At 51.3% G+C, this 19,531-nt stretch overlaps 1 protein-coding gene across 1 annotated transcript; it reads right to left on the reverse strand.

The window, feature by feature from the left end:
• Positions 1–7,581: 7,581 nt before the first annotated feature.
• On the reverse strand, positions 7,582–8,553 carry LOC118616515 (olfactory receptor 10AC1-like). Its single transcript, XM_036242103.1, has one exon. The coding sequence runs from the start codon at positions 8,551–8,553 to the stop codon at positions 7,582–7,584; it is 972 nt and encodes a 323-aa protein (XP_036097996.1).
• Between the last annotated feature and the right edge of the window lie 10,978 nt (positions 8,554–19,531).

Below are 19,531 nucleotides of genomic sequence, written 5' to 3' on the forward strand. Positions count from 1 at the left end.
TCACTGCATCTCTGTCCTCCCGCAGCTCGGTCACATCGGAGTTCACCATCCTCAGGACCCAGTGGCAGCCTTACTGGGTGAGCTGGACACCAGCTCTCCCCCACATGGTCGCCCTTCTTTCCTGATGGTGTATTTGTTTCTGTCCCTTAACCCCGAGCTTCTCTGCTCACCCAGGTCCCTGAACTCCGCTCAGGTGTCCAAGCCTCCTTTGGACGAAGGGGGGGCGCGGGGCGGAGGAAAGCCCCCCTTCTCTCCGACCCTCCCTCACTGCTGTGGACCCCACATCGCAGCCAACAGTAGGCTCTGAGCTGTGAAGGCTGCGAAATGATTGTTATTTCTGGGATCTGCAAGTGTCTATCTTCATTCAACAAACCTTCATTGAATGTGGGGCGGAGTTCCGGGGAAGCCACAGGTCCAATCCTTGGCTGGGTTCCTACGGAGATGTGGTCACAGTGAACAGAAAGAGGACTTCCAAGTGTGGGTGCCCTGATAATTAGTTTTACTGGATGAGTGGACACAGGGAGGGAGGTCAGTTTCTGCTGGGGAAGGCATGACAACATGACGTATTATTAAACCAGATGGCCACACACTGTACCACATACCATTGGGTTTTTTTTTTTAATCCTCGGTGAGGACATTTTTTCATTTTTTGTTCAGATAGAGTGGGGAGGGAGAGAGAGAGAGAGAGAGAGAGAGAGAGAAACATCGATGTGAAAGGGACACATCGAGTGGCTGCCACCCACATGACCAACCAGGGCCAGGGACAAACTGCAACCGAGGCATGTGCCCTTAGTGGGAACTGAACCCTGGGTCTCTCTGGACCGCAGGCCAATGCTCTAACCGCTGAGCCAAACCGGCCAGGGCTGTTTTTGTTTTTCTTACCCGAGGATATTTTTCTATGTATCATCAGATAGAGTGGGAGGGAGAGAGAGAGAGACAGAGAGAAACATCAATGTGATAGAGCCACATCAACAGGCTGCCTCCTGCATGACCCAACCAGGGCCAGGGGCAAACCTCAGCTGAGGTACATGCCCTTGACCTGAATCGAACCTGGGACTCATTGGTCTGGGGCCAACACTCTAACCGCTGAGCCAAGCCAGCCAGGGCCCATATGGGTGTTTGTTTGTTTGTTTACTGGCAAGTATTACAGAACCCCCTGGATCTGGAAACCAACAATTTCATGACATCTCCCGATATCTCTCAATCAAGTAGTTTATAAGTTTCGTTTGTATTAAACGAAAAGCTTAGGACTCCTACTCCTTTCTCTGGCAATATGGAGGACTGCCTAAAGTGAAAACCATTTGACTGTAGACAGGTAGAAATGATGACCAATAACAAACAACACTGTTTTCAATGCAGAATTCAGCTTGCAAGAAAATACGCAAAGTTCCAGTTGCCAGCTAGGCAGAGGGAACTGAAAGCCAGGATTAAGTTTGTGGATTGATGCTGCAGCTGACTTGTGGATTTAATTTTGTTTACCCAAAAACTTGAGTATTAAAGACCGTCGGAGGATGAGAAACACAACCTTGGGGCACACGAGGCAAGGAGTTGGCATTGAAATAACTCAAATTCAGAAATGTCAAAAATCTATGCATATGGGGAGAGGGCAGACTAGAGAAAAAGCCTTATTAGCACAGGAAGCTTGTCTATCTCTCCCTGGGTTCTGGGTGGGAGAGAGTTTATCCTGATGATTTGTAAGCCTAGACCTGCATCTCACATGAGTTAGAATCTTGAATTGGTATATTCGTGTCTCAGTCAAAAAAGTGAACAAGTAACATAGAAATCTGTCCTGGCCTTTGAAACAGCTCACAGAAGCAAACACAGTATTTTTGGAGGAAGACACTCAACCCATGTTTGTCAGGATTCTGACATATCAACCCAAAATGAGTTAATCATGCAAAATTGCAAAACACAAGGAACCAATCCACCAGGAAAGTCAACAGACATTTTAACAAAATAAGAACCCCAAGTATTTTAGGTAATAGAAAAACCAGAAATTCTATTAAAATAACTATCTTTAAAAAGGATTAAAAACAAAAACTGAAAACCATATGAAAGCAAGGCACAAAGAAAGATAATTAGTTTATTTCAGAAAGAAACATACAGAACACACAGAAATGAAAACCATAGTCACTGAAATTTAAAACTCAGCGTTAAAATACTCAACAAATGTGTCAAACGGTAGATAGACTTTGCTGATAAACAGAGCTAAACAATTCAACAGAGAGAGATGGGAATGTGAACGGACCGGGAGAGACAAACTGAAATGCCAGAGCAAACTGGAACACACACACACACACACACACACACACACACACAAAACAGAGAACATGGAAGGAGAGTAAATAAATATTCAGAGATAATGGCTCAGACTTGACAAAAGACAGGAATTAGATTTGGGCGGAACTATATGTGCCTAGCAGGATAAATAAAAATAAATTCACATCTAAGTGTAGGTCTGCCCTGGTATTGCTGCCTTGGATCCGTAGTCTAGCCCCGCGGTCTGCAGAACCGTAAACAGACTCTAGTCCCGGCAGAGTCACAAGCAAATGTAAGTCGCTGTGGCGGCTCCCAGCAGCCCCTGTGATCCACCGTGTCCCCTGCCTCCAGCGCCTGTACCCCTTGTGCCTCCTTAGCCGAGACCCCCACGGAGTTTACCAAGACCAGGCTCACTTGGTTTGAACTGACCAATCCGGGGTGGCCCAGGACCTGCAAAGCGCTCCACCCAGAGACCCTAGGAAAGGCTTGTCCAACCCCACCCTACCTCTCTGGGTCAACTCTGCCTCGACCTCCCCGCTGGCCCCTCCACGCGGGCCATGTACCTCCTCCAGCCATGAGTGAGAAACTTCTCTATTTCAGTTTCTCTTGGTGTCGCCTGTTGAACCAGCTCCCGGCCGGGCACCACGTGTGTTAATTGAACAAAGTCACAACAGCTGGCCCCAAGGACCGGCTGGAACGGTCCTGGCTCGCAGTTGGCCGCAGGGAAGGCCTTTTAGCGGCAACCGGCTGGCAGGCTGGCTCCGCCAGGGGTCCCACGGATTGCTGGCCGCCTTCCCACACAGTGCCAGCTCCCAAAGAAGCCCCCGAGTCCTCCTGGTCCTTGGAGCACTGCTACCCCCGGGCTTAGACTTAAGGTGTGTTTTTCCACCGCAAGCACCGACCCAGCTGGCGACTGTTGGAATTGGCCATGGTTTTCACAAGGCCCTGGTGTGGGCTAGCACACAAGAGTGGCGACCCTGCCCAGGTATAGGTTACCGGGTGAAGGTGCCAGGCAGTGCCCTTAAGGGGGACAGGGAGAAGGGGTCGCTGTGCTTGCGGGCGGCACGGGGACTTTATGTCGTAACCAGACGGTAGGGGGCGCCCTCGCCAGGAACGCGCAACTCCAGGCAAAGGAGTGTGCACCGGGCCGGTCCCCCTGTTGCTGCACACCTTGCTGCTGTCACCCCTCGTCCCCTGACCCTAGGGGATATTCTAGGTCCAACCCTGGTGCATGGTGACACAAGATTAATGGCCCGATACAAACAGCCTGGGCGCTGGTCAGCGCTTGGTGCACGCACGCGCCAAACCACTGGTCCTGTGCTGCCTGGGAGTCGGGGGCCACGCCGGTGAGCCCGCTGCCACTGCGCAGCGGAGGCCGACCCTGATGCCACAGAGGTGCACTGGGACACCCTGGAGAGGAAGGAGGCCACCTACAGGTCCAGCTGCAGGGGAGGTCCACAGCAGATCTTTTGGGTAGCCATCCAAATCAGTGGGGGCTTGCCCTGGCCGGTTTGGCTCAGCGGTTGGAGCTTTGGCCTGCGGACCAGAGAGTCCCGGTTCGATTCTCCTAGGGGCACGTACTAAAAAAAAAAAAAAAACAAAAACACAAATCAGTGGAGGCTTATAAAGTTTGAAACTGAAACCCGAAACTATGTTGTATATTTGAAAGATGCTAAAAGAAATCTTAAAAATTCTTATTCTTAAAAATTCTTATCACAAGAAAAAAAAACGTGTAACTGTGTGAGGTGACAGATAACCAGAATTAATGTGGTGATCATTTTCCAATATATACAAGTACAGAATCACTATGTTGTACTGAAACTAATATAATGTCGTATGTCCATCACTATGTTGTACTGAAACTAATATAATGTCATATGTCCATAATAGCTCAATAAATAAAAAAAGAAACTAAAATAGAAACTTTGTGTCTCAAGATTACAAATATTTGAAAAGACTTTGTACATAAGAAAAATAAACAAAAAGAAAAATACAAAGAAAAAAAAGGGAAAAAAACTATAAAGAAATAAACCAAAAAGAAGCCCTGCCCGGTTGCTCAGTGGTTAGAGCCTCGGCCCGCGGACCTGAGAACCCGGGGTTCAGTTCCTGCTAAGGGCACGAACCTCAGTTACAGTTTGTCCCTGGCCCTGGTTGGGTCGTGTGGGTGGCGACCAGTCGATGTGTCTCTCTCACATTGATGTTTCTCTTTCTCTTTCTTCCTCCCTCTCTCCCTCTCACTCTATCTAAAGATAAATGCAAAAATGTCCTCAGGCGAGGATAAAAAACAAAACAAAATCCAACAAGACGTTTTACAGCAGAAGGGAGGAAAAAGGGGCCAAAGGACTGTTTAGAGAGTTAAATGCTGGCTCTGAGCCACAGAAATGCAGCCTCTGGGGGTATTGCTAAAGACCCACAATGCATGACCTTTTAAAAGCATCCAGGGCCTAGGGCCAGGGAGGTTGGGCCCCAACCCACTTTAGGTGAAAAGGTAAACAACCTCTTCCTTCAAAACAACCAGACCTGCCTTTGCTCAATATCCCCACTGCTCACCCCAAGGAGCCCCCTGCCAGTTACTCAAGTGCAAATGGCCTCCTGGGTAGGGGCTGTTGCGCTCAGGTGTACAGCCAGACACTGTGTTGCTAGTGGACCCCTCGGGTCTAACCTGTCTCAGGAAATGCACTGAAACAAATGAGCCTTGTGCACAACTGCACCACACAGGGCCCAGCATCCCTAAGTCGCTCTGGAGGAGCAGACATGCTGGTCATACCTGTCATGATCATCCCTATGGAATTTGGGAAGGAGACAGGGGTGTCTAGTGCTTGGTAGCAAGAACTTCCCGTGTGCATCAGGCTCCTGAGCACCAGCCTAAGGGAGAAGCAGAAGGTGAGGGCGGAGACAGCCCGGACAGATGGACCGAGGTCACCTTTCGCGAGCCTTCTGGGGCAGTTGATTCTTGGCATTCCGTGTTGCCTGCGCAGATAGAACGCTTCCCAGACTCCAGATCAGCCTTCACAAGCACACTTAGGTAGGCAGAATTCACCAGCACTGACTGCCTCTAAGACTAAATTCTTTAATGGACCCTTCAGAGGATATTTCTAGGAGACGTTCCCTTCCACGGAACCTTGGGACTCTGGCCTTGGGGTACAGGCAGGGCTCCCACGTTTCCTGAATGCAGTCATTATGCCAAGCTACCACCGCGTTGCTTCCGACGCTCTGTGCCTTGGGAAGCTGGGGCCCGGAGATGCCAGCTGGGGAAGATTCAGTCTTCTAGATGCTTGCCCTCGGTCGGACTCAAGCTGTGTCCCTGGCCCTACAACCCCCAGACCACTTAGAGCTTGTCCACGGCGTATTCCTCTGTCGGCTATTTACTAAGAACTACCAAGGTCATTGGTCTTGAAATATAAGAACAGGGTCTGAGATCTGGCTTTAAAGAGCTCACAGTCTAATTGTGTGTGTGTCGGGGGGGGGGGGGGGCGGGGTGTAGGTGAGTGGGAAGTGAAGCAGATGTTAAAATTATATTTTTGAGTGACAATAATTATACCTGCGAGGAGAAAGAAAGGGTACTATCTTACTTAGTCTGTTCGGGCTGCTATATCATAATACCAGACTGAGTGGCTGAAGAAGAACAGAGGTTCATTTCTCCTGGTTCTAGAGATGGGAAATCTAAGATCAGATTCAGTGTCTGCTGAGCACCTACTTTCCGCCGCGTGGGTGGCTGTCTGCTCCCTGTTCCCTCACATGGCTGAAGGGCGGGGAGCTCTCTTTTATAAGGACACTAATTCTATTCATGAGGGTTCCACCCTCATGGCCTAATCACTTCTCAGAGCTTTCCCTCCTAATACCGTAACATTTGGGGTTAGAATTCAATGTCTGAATTTGGGGGGGACACAAACCTTCGGTCTCTGCACGTGTAGCATTTAGGTGCACCCCTGAATAACGCAAGGCATTTCCGCAGGTGGGAAGAAAGCCCGCCGGGGGCAGAACGCAGCTGGAGCAAAGGCCTGACAACGAGGAAGGCTCGCCTTACCTGTGCATAGTTCAGTCAACTGTGGCTTGTTTTACATACGGCAAAGTGTACAAATCTCAAGTGTATATCTGTTTTTGAAAATATGTTTTTATTGTTTTCAGAGAGAGGAAGGGAGAAGGAGAGCTAGAAACAGTGAGAGAAAAACATCAATCCGCTGCCTGCCACACATTCCCCACTGGGGAAGGTCAAGCCTGCAACCCAGGCACGCACCCTGACTGGAACCAAACTGGCGACCTCCGGGTGCATGGGAAGATGCTCAACCAACTGAGCCACACCAGCCAGGGCTCAAGTATATATATACATATATATATACATATATATATATATTTAAATATTTTTTCTTTATTGATTCTAGAGAGAGAGGAAGGGAGAGGGAGAGAGAGATAGAAACATTGATGAGAGAGAACATCATCAGCTGCCTCCTGCATGTCCCCTACTGGGGGTCGGGCTCACAACCTGGGCATGTGCTCTGACTGGGAATCAAACCGGTGACCTCTTGGTGCACAGGTCGACACTCAACCACTGAGCCACACTGGTTGGGCTCAAGTATATATCTTGATGAAGTTTTGTACACATATAAACCCAAGTAAATTATCACCCAGACCAAGATACAACATTTCCAGTGCCCAAGTGGTCTCCCTGTGCCCTCTGCAATCCAAATCCTTCCCTAGGTGACCACTATCATGACATCAACCACCATAGGTTAGTTTGCTGTTGGCTTTTATTTAAATGAAAGCATACACCTTGTCCTCTTTGTGTCTTACTTCTTATACTCAGTCTTGTGTCTCTGTCATGCCTCTTTTTTGCTGGTAACAGGTCATTCTTTTTCATTGCTGTGTAGTATTCCATTGCATGACTATGCCATGCGTTGTTTGTATCTGTCATGTTCATGAACATTTGGATTGCTTTTGGGGTTTGTCTATTATAAATAATGCTTCCATAAACTCCTTGTACATTAGTACTCATTTCCCTTCAAAAGACACTTTCACAAAAGGCTAGTTTAGAACAGTGGTTCTCAACCAGGGATGAGTTTGCCCCCCAGAGGACATTTGGCAATGTCTGATGACTTTTTTGATGATCCCAGCTTGAATGTGATGTGTGCTACTGCCATCTAGTGGGTAGAGACAGAGATGCTGCTAAGCATCCTACATTGCATAGGAAGTCCTCCCCTAGCGGAGAACCATCCAGGTTCCTAGAAGCTGCTCAGGGTGTGTCCAGGCGGCCTTGGGGGCTCTGGATGGTGAGGTTTCCATCAGTGAGGGACATTCAGACCAGACTCCATCTGGCATCCAGCACTAGTTGTCATCAGTCTGGTGGATGGTCCCTGGTGTCCCGTGGCTGACCACACGCTGCAGCGCGCCCTGCATGTCCCGGTTCCGCAGCGTGTAGATGGCCGGGTAGAGCAGTGGTGTGAAGTTGATGTAGATGAGGGACACCAGCTTGTCCTCCTCGAGGGAGCGGCTGCTCAGGGGTCTGGCGTACATGGCCGTGGCACAGCCATAGTGGAGCACAGCTACGGTGAGATGTGACGCCACCGTGTGGAAGGCCTTGCGGCGGCCTGCGGCCCCACCAACGCCCAGAATGATTAGCAGCACCCTGGTGTAGGAGAGCAGGATCAGGGCCAGCGGCAGCACGAGCAGCAGGAGGCAAGCCGCCAGCAGGACGTGCTCCTGCAGGTCCCGGTTCCCACAGGCCAACACCAGCACGGCCGGCAGGTCGCAGAAGACGTGGTTGACCACGCCCCCGCGGCAGAAGGGCAGCTGGAATATGGCAGTGGTGAGGCCTAAGGCCAGGATGGAGCCCCCAGCACAGCAAGAGGCGAGCAGGCACCAGCAGAGCCTCGTGGTCATGAGCTGAGGGTAGTAGAGAGGGCGGCAGATGGCCAGGTAGCGGTCCAGGGCCATGGCAGCCAGCAGCAGGCACTCAGAGCCACCCAGTGCCACAAAAAGGCCCATCTGGGCCGCACAGGTGGAGGGGGCCACCTCCTGGCCACCAGGAGGCAGGAGGAAGCCAGCAAGCATGCGTGGGGTCAGCACCAGCGTGTAGGCCACCTCCACCGCGGACAGGGCCCCCAGGAAGAAGTACATGGGCATGTGCAGGGCAGGGTCCGCCACCGCCAGGCCCACGATCAGCAGGTTCCCTGCCAGCGTGGCCACATACAGTGGCAGGAGGAGGGCAAAGAGCAGCGCCCGGAGCCACTGGGGCCAGCCGGAGAAGCCCAGGATCACAAACTCCTGCGGGCTGGTCCAGTTTGACCAGTGGTTCATGTTGGGACCTGGGGGAAGTCAGGTGCAGGCTGGAGAGGGGTCACAGTGGCACGCCCTCCCACCTGGCCATCAAAGCTCAAGTGTCCTGCCTTCCCCTTGACTCACTCAGCTGAGAGACACGTTCTTCCTCTTCTCTTCTTTCTCTTCACACACCCTGCTCCTTACGTCTTGACGCCTTTGAGGCCTCCTTGAAGCTCACCTGTCCCGAGGAGCCTTAGCCGGTTGGGCGGAAACACTGCTTCGAAGCACCTTCCATGTGTGACATAGTGATGCCCATCAAACTACCGGGCCGGGCCGGCATCATTCCTTCGTGTTTAACCAATGGCTCCTCTGCTCCCGGGAGGCTGGCAGGGCGCTGAGGTCATTTCTATAGCGCACAGACCAACAGTCGCTGCGTCGCAAACCACGCGGCCATCCTACGACCTGCCGTGGACGGAGAGCCGGTCGTCACGCGCCAGCACCTGTCTCCTCACCTGGAAGGTAACAGAGTTGGACCAGACGGTCTTTAAAGTTTCTTCTTCTGGTTGATATCTTATGGTTCAATCAAAAGTTGTGTTTGTGGCTATGTGTTTATTCCCAAGGTAAACCATTAAAAAAAAAAAAAGATATTTTGATGTTTCAAAACCCCGTAGAGAAGTTTGAAGGGGTGGGTTAATTTCGAATTCTGAGTCAGTAGGGGAGACGTTAGGTTAGGTGTCACGTAGTTGGCGCCCATCTATGGGCCTTCGAGGACCGGTGACACGGCAGAACAGGCCCTTAAGCTGCACCAGTGTGTTCGTGTAAAGCAGCGGTTCTCAACCTTTCACAGGGGCCGCCTAAGACATAACAGTAGCAAAATTACAGTTATGAAGTAGCAACGAAAATAATGTTATGGCTGGGGTCACCAGGACACGAGGAGCTGTGTTAAAGGGCCGGGTGTCGGGAAGGTTGAGAACCACCGTGTCCACGGGCAGGGTGTGCGCAGTGCACTGTGGGATGCATTCTCCTGCCTCACTCACTCTGGGCGGCCTCAGGCAGCAGGGGCGTCTGGGGCTGAGTCGGGAGGGTTGGCTTCTAGTCCTGCCTGTGAGGTCACCCGAGTCACATCTTTCTCTGGGTTTCACATTCCTCATCTGTCCCCTGATGCCCCGAGATCTAATCGTTCGGTTTCTCGTGGAGTGGGGGTGGCACAGGGGCACGGACGGGCTTCGGGTCCACCCACGCCTGGGCCTTCATCTCAGCTCCTCCTCTGACTGTGGAGAGAACCTGGGGAGCGTTTGTAACCTGACGCACCAGCAGCCTCCTGGCCCGCAGAGCTGTTTTAGCGACAGACTGAACCGAGGGATGGAAAGTGCCTGGCACGGCGGGGCCTACGTCTAGGAAGTTCTCCTGAGTGAAAACCACCACGCTCAGTGCTTTCATTGCCCCGGGCTCCTCGTGTGGTCGTTACATTCCGCCCAGCCGACCATCTCAGGACGGAAGAGTCCCCTGCAGAGACCAGGTAACGGTGGGAAGAGGACCTGGCGGCAGAGGCCTGCAGCAGACCGGGGCTACCTTTCCAGCTGCTGGATTCCCCGACCCGCTGTGCCTTCAAGTTTCCAGCCTTGTCTCCCCTCCCCAACCTCTCCTGCCAGCTCCCCCTCATGGTCTCCTGCCTCCATCCTACCCTTCGCCCCGCAATACCCCGCTATTTCCCCCAAATGCCCATGGGAGCGAGAGATCGGAATCAAAACAACAGCTACCTCTGCCGTGAGGATCCCTGCCCTTGGCTGAGGCCGATGATGAGCAAGAGTGTTCTGTGCGTTCCACACGCACACTACTATTGCATCTCAGCAAGCCGGCCTGCAGTAACGCGCGGTATTGTTATTATCCTTATCCTTATCCTTCCTTATCCTTATCCTTATCCTTATCCTTATCCTTATCCTTATCCTTATCCTTATCCTTATCCTTATCCTTATCCTTATCCTTATCCTTATCCTTATCCTTATTCTTCGTTTAGAGATGAGGAGGCTGAGACTTAGAGAGATCAGCCTGTTCGAGGAGTCTCCCTCGGCTGGGATTTGTCCCCAGGTCTGTCATGTTATGCAGGGGCCACTCTTCCACCTCTCCTATCTGTCCGTCCCCCCACCGCACCCCCAACAAGGGGAAGGAACAGGACTGCAGGAAAGAGAGCGAAGCAGGCTTAGAGGCGCGGAGGCGCTGAAGCAGAATGAAGGCAGTGTGCGACCAGAAACGGGCAGAGGCGCCTGCCCAGCGCGGTGGAAGACAGATGAGAAGTGAAGACATGTGCCATTTGGCAGAGTGTCCCCAGCCTGGGTGGTTCACTGGGCTCTGGGCAGAGAGAGACAGAGACAGAGACAGAGACAGAAAGAGAATCTCACATCGCCCAGACTTCTGGACCTCAAACTCCCTGCTCACAGAATTTCCTAAGGCAAAGGTGGGTTTGAGCTGGTGAATTCGGCAGGGGCTCTGCACGCACTCCCTGGCCCCCACCCCCACAGGAGCCATCTTCCATGGCGTCCCTGGAGGGAAAAGATGGGGATATGAAAATTCATTGAAGGAGAACCCAGACTCAGGGCCCCCAGACCCGAATGCCAGCCTGAATCGGCTCCTCAGCTCCTCGGTTGACCAGGCCCATTGCCCAGGGTTCCAACAAGGACTCGGAAGAGAGAGATCCGCTCTGGGGTGAGGAGAAGCTGCCTTGAATTCTGGCGGGAAGTGCCAGCTCCGACCTCACAGTGTGGACCCCTTACCTTTCTGCTCCCACCCTCGCCAACGCTGCCACATAGCCCCGCAGCTCCCTGTTTGCCGCATCACTCATTTCTCCCTGACCTCACTCGCTTCTCCCATCCACCGTCCTCTCCGCACCTGCAAACCTACTCATTCTGCAAGGCCTGGACTGAGCGTCTTCAAGGCTCTGGGACTAAGAAGAATCAGGTGGCAGAGCAGATTGAAGAAGGATTTTATAGAGAATGGAGAGCAGACAGGCTCCACCATGCCAATCTCCCTCTTCTGTCAGGCTCTTCTGATCTCGGTTCCCAGGGACTCCCAGTAACGGAAGTTACTTAATAGGTTTCCCAGGGCCCACTTAAGGGTCTGGCACCAACAAAGCCCTAGAGCCTCATTAATGATCTTCTCCCCTAACTTTGGTATCTGAGGAGCATTCGGTCTCAGAAGGCTGGGGACTGAAGGGTTGAGACTGGGGAGGACTTGGGAAACCTGAACAGGGGTCTCCTGGGAGAGCATGAAACTTCTGGGCAAAGGGGACAGAGGCCAACTCCCTGCAGTGATGAAGAAATTGTCTGCAACAAGAGCTCGGGGTCAACCTGAGCCCGGGAGAATGTTTCCCAAAGCAGGTTGGGAGACATGTCCCTGGAGCGAGGAGAAGCAGGTTACTGCTTTCTTCACATTTCCTCAAAGTCTGAATCAAAGGGTAGCCAGAAGACAGAGATCGCAGACTAGACTGAATGGTGTAGTTGATGGGGGTGGAAATCTTCATTATCATTTTCATCATCATTATCATTATCACCACCACCACCATCACCACTGTCATCACCACCATCATCCCCACCCCCACCACTACTACCACCACCATCACCACTGTCATCACCACCATCATCCCCCCCCCCACCACCACCACACCACCAGTACCATCTCCACCACCACCACCACTACCACCACCATCATTACCACCACCACCACCATCATCCCCACCACCACCACTACCACCACCACCATAACCACCACCACCACCATCATTACCACCACCACCATAACCACCACCACCACCATCATCCCCACCACCACCACCACCACACCACCACTACCATCTCCACTACCACCACCACCACAACCACCACCATCATTACCACCACCACCATAACCACCACCCCCACCATCATCCCCACCACCACCACTACCATCACCACTACCACCACAATCATCACAACTACCACCACTACCACCACCATCATTACCACCACCACCATTACCACCACCACCATCATCACTGGAAAATACTTTCAAGTACTGAACAACAAAACACAATAATTTGCCCATTTCTTGTGTTCTCATTACCCATTTGCCAAGAAAGTGAGAGCATTGCAGAGTATATGGTTTTGTACCGTTATTCCCATTTAATATTGAATTATACACATTTTCTATGTGCTACATATTCATTCTCTTTAACTATTTCAAGTATTAATTATTTTAAATCCTCACCCGAGGATAGTTTTCTATTCATTATCAGATAGAGTGGGAGGGAGGGAGGGAGAGAGAAACATCTATGTGAGACACATCGACTGGTTGCTTCCTGCAAGACCCAACCTGGGCCGGGGACAAACTGCAACTGAGGTACGTGCGTTTGACTGAAATCGAACCCGAGAATCATCGGTCTGGGGGCCAACGCTCTAACCACTGAGCAAAACTAGCCAGAGCTTAATTTATTTTTTAAAACATGAAATACATTCTTCAAAATTCAAAGGGTATACAAGTATAGCCTGCCCCAAGAACCCTGCCTCCACACGTACCCGAGGCAGCAGCTTTGATCACGTTCGTATTTGTCCTTCCAGAGATCTTCCAGGTGTACACAGGACAGCATGCATGTGTATATGTCACTGGCTATTTTTAATGGACAAAATATTAGCAGCATCCTCAAATTATTATAAGTCCTCTTCATTTCGTATACCTTGGACATCATTCTGTAACAGTATATTTTAATTTGTTTAACAAACACTTAAGTCGTGTTGACTATCTACCAACACTGTTCTTTGGTGATAGAAAAATATTGATTCCGTCAAGCCTCACAATAACCCTACTGTGTAGGTGCTATTATCACCATGAAGGCATAACGATGTGGTGTGAGTTGCCCATGGTCACACAGCTGCTAAGTGGGTAGTGTGCCCACGCTTTCGAATACTCTGCAGTGCAGTCCCTGCCTATGCTGTACTGCCTTCGTACGACAAGTGTCCTGTTCTTTGTCATGTTGTATCCCGTGCATTGTACGCAGGTGCCATAATTTACTTGACATGTCCCTTTGAAGGACACCAAGATGGTTTCTGATCTTTGGCTCATATCAATATTACAACAAATATCCTTGTCCCTGTGTTATTTGGTATGTATGCAATTAGTAGGCCAAAGGGTCTGTGCATTTTAAAGTTTATTAGTTATTGACATGTTACTCTCCATAGTTAGCATAGCACTTGCTGCTTCCATCTGGAGTACACAGAGACACCTGTGTTCCGCACCTCCCCCTGCTCAGCAATGAGCTTGTTTTGTCATTGATAATTCAGTAGAAATGAAGTATCTCAGTATAACTTTAATTTGTACTTCATGAGTAAAATGGACCTTTTTGTATTTTTAAAAGATATTTGTATTTTTGGCACTAATTATTCATTCTTTCTCATTTTTTTTTCTATTTGCCTTTGGCTTTCTTTCCTTATTGGTTATAACTTGTTTTTAATTTTCTGATTTGATGTTTGTCTTCTGATGTTATAGTGGGCTTTGGAGAAATGTTTTTATTTCAATGTAGTCAGACTTATATTTTCTCTTAAGTCTTCTGGCTTGTGCATTATACTTGGAAGACTATCCACACCCTAAGTAAAAAAAATACTTGCCTAGGTTTTCTTCTTAAACATCTATGGTTTTTTTTACCCATTAAATATTTAATCTATATGCAATTTAGATGTGGATAAGAATCTAATTTAATTTTTACATTAGTCATCATTTAAAAAAATAAACATTAAAATGACAAATAGACTTACAGAAAAGTGCGCAAAATAACGGTACAGTTGGATGAAATTTCACAAAGTGAGAAAACAGAACATTACCAGAATTCCAGAAAGCCTGCTCATCCCCTCACCATTTCGCTCCCTCTTCCCTAAGGGAGAACACTGTTGTTTGTTAGCACCGTGTATCAGCTTTGTGTGCGGATCGCTTCCTGGAAACGTTAGAAGCCCAGCGCTGCCTACGGCATAAGATTTTCCCCAGATCCCAATTTGTCCCCCAGTGGTGAAAACACTCAGGGTAATAAAAGTAGAATCCCTGGCACCCCCTTCTCAGATGAGTGGGCATCACGAGTCCCAAATATGGTCGATGGAGCTGGATGCATAGCAAATAGTAGCACCTCAGTGAAGAAAAGCTTTGAGATAGCTGACGCAGAGTGTGTGCCATTGACTGAAAAGTCTCTGTGCATCAGCAGGCTCGAGGACAAGGGAGCAGAAGGGATCTGGAGAGCTCTGTTCCCCAAAACAGGCATCCCCCAGGAGTATCAGTGGGGAGAGGGAAACCCCACCATCTTGTGGGTCAAAGAGCAGAGAGTTGCCCCCATTCCAAGTGACTTCCTCAAGGACAGAGCCAGACCTACAGGGGACCATTTTCTAAGTATGACAAGCTTCAGGAGACCAGATCAGCTGTGCCTGTTTCTCTGGGACAGGAACTTCCACCTGATGACCTCCAACAAGACCTCTGACTGCTCTAAAGTACCAGTTTTAAGTGAGGCTGGAGCACCAGGGAGGGTGTCCCCCCAGGCAGCACGCAGGGGACTCAACCCCATGCATGTCCAATTCTCAACAACAAAACCTTTTGAGAACTGAATGCGAGCCTCATTCTCTGGGAAGCATTTCATTGCACTTTCCTGCCCCAGGAGCTTGTAAAAGGGATGAGGTCAAAGCAACTTCTCTGGTTGGGGCAGGTCTGGAACCGACACAGCACAGCTGGGGGTAAGAAAGAACTTTATTTTTAACCGGAGCTGGGGGTGGGGTCGGGTGAGGGTACGTGTCTGTTCCCTGCCAGAGCTGATGCCCACCCCCAGCCGCTATGGCTGATGCTGAGCCTGGGAAGGGATAAGAAGTGGGTCTTGGGGGTGGGTTGTTTTGGGCAGGGGAGGCGCCAGGTCCCCCTGCCTTGAGGGCCTGTAGCCACAGATGCTTCTCAGGGAGCCGCAGGCCCGACTCCCCGGCTTCCGGGCTGCGCGGCCACGCAGCCCCCTCATGTCCCGGGAGGACAGCTGGAGTGCGGGGCGGGGTTCTCCGCCGCCCATGGCTCCCTTTCTCCGCCAGCTTGGACACCTGCTGGAAACAACTGGCTTCAGGAAGGGCTCGTGCTGTGAGCTGGCGAGGGTGCTGCCCCGGCCAGTGCCCTGGCCCTCTGCGGCAGCAGTTCCTGGGGAGGCACTGAAGTCCATGGAGTAGGGGGCAGCTGTCCCGCTTCCACAGCGGGTCCGCCCGGCGGTGGTCTGAGTGCTGGGTGTCCCTTCCTCCCCCTTCCCTCGCCACCCCGACTCTCAGGGCCGAACCAGTCCACACCCCGCATCTTGTCCCCCCTTATCTGGGTTCCTGTCCCTCTGCCCTGTCTCCATTCTGCCTCTGTGTCCCACTGGCCCCCTCCCTATATCCCTGTCCCTGTGTCTCCCTCCCTGAGTCCCTCTGACTCCCTCTCCTGCGGTCTGCTCGGGGCGGTCCTTTCTGTCCTCCTCCCTCCCCTCCACCCTGCCCCCCACAAGAGGCAACGGTTGCAACCTTGGAGCAGGTTCTGCTGAGTGTCCTGGGCTTTGGCATTTGGGATGGGAGCAGCGGTGGCCGTGGGGACGGTGGTGACAGAAAGCAGCAGCAGCAGCAGAACCAGTGGGCCCCACATGGCTAGGCAGGCAGGACTGTTGGGAGGAAGAGAGGGGGTGACAGGTGGGTGGTCAGAGACCCCGCCGTCTGTCCGGTCGCCTCCTCCCACCCTGTTCAACCCCTCTAACTGCCGTCTATGATCCCCTCCTCCCCCTTTCGTGTGCCAGGCCCATCGCTCCAGAGGCCCGGCTCTCATGCCCAGGCCTCAGTCACCCTTCACCTGTCCACAGCCCGGTCACCGACCTCGGACTCCCCGGGGACTGTTAGATACGGACGGTTGCTTGAGCGACCCCTGGAGCTCTGGATGCCTGCTCGAGCCCAAGCCACGCCCACTGCTGACCACGCCCTACCCGAGCCACGCCCACCCACCGTTACACCCGCCCGTTCCTCTTCACAATGACCACGCCCCCAGGACTTAGCCACGTCCTCGTTCTTTAACCACACCCCTAGTCAAGACAAGTCCACTCGCTGGAAACGTCCGTCACAACAGGCCACACACCTAAGCCAGAGCCACTTTCTCTTTGTTGAGCAAGACTCTGGAGACCCAGCCTGCTCTGTCTCTCCTCCCAGACTGGGTGGAGTCCCATCCCTGAGTTAAGCCCTGCGTTTGGGGGTTCTCCTATGTCGTGATCTCGAAGATCTGTGCAGTCCTCTCCTGTTCACACTGTCCTGTGCGTGCCAGCTCCCCGGCCTTCCTGAATTCTGGCTCCTCCACTCGGGGAGACCACGCAGCAGCTTGGGGTGCCCTCCCCTGCAAAGCCTCTCCAGACAGTACGCTGGGACAAGCGTAGGGACCACTTTCTCTTCCCTCAGGGGTCACCGTCCCACACCTTGATGTCCAGTGTCTGAACGCTGTGATTTCATCTATTTTGTCTATTTTTTTTAGCTGTTTGAGGAGGAGGGTAAATCTGTTTTCTGTTATTCCATAATGGCTGCAAACGGAAGATAAGAAATCTGTTATCTTTCGGATGATGGCCTCTTTATAGAAACTTTCAAAATTTTCTTTAATATGTTTTTCTTTTATTGATTTGGAGAGAGAGGAAGGGAGCGGGAGAGACAGAAACATCAATGAGAGAACATTGACTGACATGCCCCCCACTGGGGATGGGCCCACAACCTGGGCATGTGCCCTGACTGGGAATCAAACAGAAGACCTCTTGATTCATGGGCTGATGCTCAACCACTGTGCCACACCTGCCAGGCTATCTTTACTATTCTTAAATTTCACTGTAGTGAAGTATGAATATTTCCGTACCATTTGTTTAGAGCACCGACCTTTCTTTTGAGGTCATTTTGACATCTCCCCTCCCCCCCCCCATGTGAAATTAAGTCACTTCCCTTTCATTCATGGCGTTTTCCCCAGTAGGAGATTCTTGGTATCTTGCTCAAACCTCGACTTCAATCCTTTCCCATCACATTTTCTTCATTCTTATTAAAGCCTCCTGCAAAACCTCTCCCCACACGTATCTCCCAGCTCATGAATTTTTTGAATCTTTTTTTTCCCTCTTTTCTGATTCCACATCACACTACTAGGCAGGAAAAAAAAAATGTTACCTTGGAAACTGAGTGACAAATAATAAGAATCTTGGTCTGTACTAGACACGTCCCCTCTTTTTAACTGTGTCTTTCTACTTCACACGACCAAAACTGGTTCTGAGTTTCCTAGCGCAGGCGGCTCCCGTGTCTTCTGTGGCCGAAGCCCTGGATGTCTTCCCGCCAGAGCTGTTTTCTCGGGGCAGCTCCTGCGATCTTGGCTGGAGAAGCCCAGGGCACTGCCCCTCTCAGTGTGGTTTACCGAGGACACACATGTCCCAAACCCAAACACGGCCAGCGGGGACACACGACCTACACCTGTCCACCCCTCCCGGACAGCCCGCTACAAAGATTGCCCTTCCTTTTTTGGAATCCTCAGGAAAACGTCGGGTTTCTCCTGCTGTGGTGACAGCGTGGCCGTGGGCGCCGGAGGATGGGCCAGCTGCACACCAGGGCGTCCCGGGGCGGCAGGCTCGCGGGGCTCGCGCGGAGAACAGGCGCCCTTCGCGTCTCGCCCAGCAGACGCCCGCTGTGCGCTCGCCTCCCCACTCCCACGCGCATGCTCTCCAGGGGCTCGGTGCTGCCTTCCCTCGCAGGACGCTCGCGGCACTCCCACGCACACCCGTCGCCCACGAGTCAGCAAGTCAGTGCAGTTCACCAGTTTGCCAGGAACCACAGGAGTTGACGCTCTTTAATGTGGAGGGCAGGTGTTTTTGTTGGCCATGCTGACCCCCGTGGCTGTTTGAAGGGGTACTACATTCCTCGCTGCATCTCTTTGTGGCCGTCGCTGCATCTCTTTGTGGCCGTCGCCTTATTTAATTCGGGAGCACTGTGCACTGCGGTGCTGCACGTCCCGCATTTCCTCTCTGAAGGAATGTCTTGTTGGACAGCATACCAAGGCATAATTTGGGGCGGAATAGAAACAGTGGTTGACCTTTGTCCTCAGGCATAATTGGTCTTGCATTGTCTTGATCTATTTAAGGGACTTCAGAGAAAAATTTGAAAAGTTAACTGACCCCAAGGTGAGCAGGAGTAAACATGGGGGTGGAGGAGGGGACCTCATGATGACAAGGGCAGGCGTGTAGAAGGGGAGCCTCGGCTTTGCTTGACCGCTCACCCACTTAGGCCCAGAGGACTGGGAACAGGCAGCCCATGCGGGGATCAGACCTCCAGGACCACTCAACTGCTTGGTGACCCCTCTGCAAGGCGCAGTTCATCTGTTCTCCCTTGGCTCAGTGGAGTAGGGGAAAGGTGAAATAAAACCAAGTACACAGACTCTTGCATCAAATGTCATCATTCATTCCTGTTGTGCCATCAGCTGAGTCTCCTCCCTCCAACCAAGAGCTTTATTATTTCTTTAAAAAAATTTTTTTCCCTTCATTGATTTTAGAGAGGAAGCGTGAGGGAGAGAGACAGAAACATCAATGCGAGAGAACATTGATTGGCCACCTCCTGCATGCCCCCCAGGGGGATTTGGCCCACAACTTGGGCATGTCCCCTGACCAGGAATCAAACCAGCGATCTCTTGGTGCATGGGTCAATGCTCAAACACTGAGCCACACCGGCAGGACCCAAGAGCTTTATTTTTTATGGTGCAAAATCTTAGTTAACCATTTTCTTTACTCTCACATTGGTGCTGGTAACTGTGCATCTGAAAGGATTACCTGAAACCTTTTAAATACTTTTTCATCAAACTCACCATTATATTTATTTACCTCAAAGAAAGGCCACCACTTGTGACAGGGTGATGATGCACCCCGAACTCAGAAATGTTAACAACAGTTTGAGAAAATAGAAAACGTTCACACACATCAGTTCTTTATTGAAGAGGCAGTTCAGACCCATTTATA

This window comes from Molossus molossus, unplaced genomic scaffold, assembly GCF_014108415.1.
Source record: "Molossus molossus isolate mMolMol1 unplaced genomic scaffold, mMolMol1.p scaffold_m16_p_4, whole genome shotgun sequence".
NCBI lineage: Eukaryota > Metazoa > Chordata > Mammalia > Chiroptera > Molossidae > Molossus > Molossus molossus.

Bases quoted from the DNA above. Each gene is read 5' to 3' on its own strand.
- LOC118616515 (XM_036242103.1), bottom strand. From the start codon at position 8,553: ATGAACCACTGGTCAAACTGGACCAGCCCGCAGGAGTTTGTGATCCTG.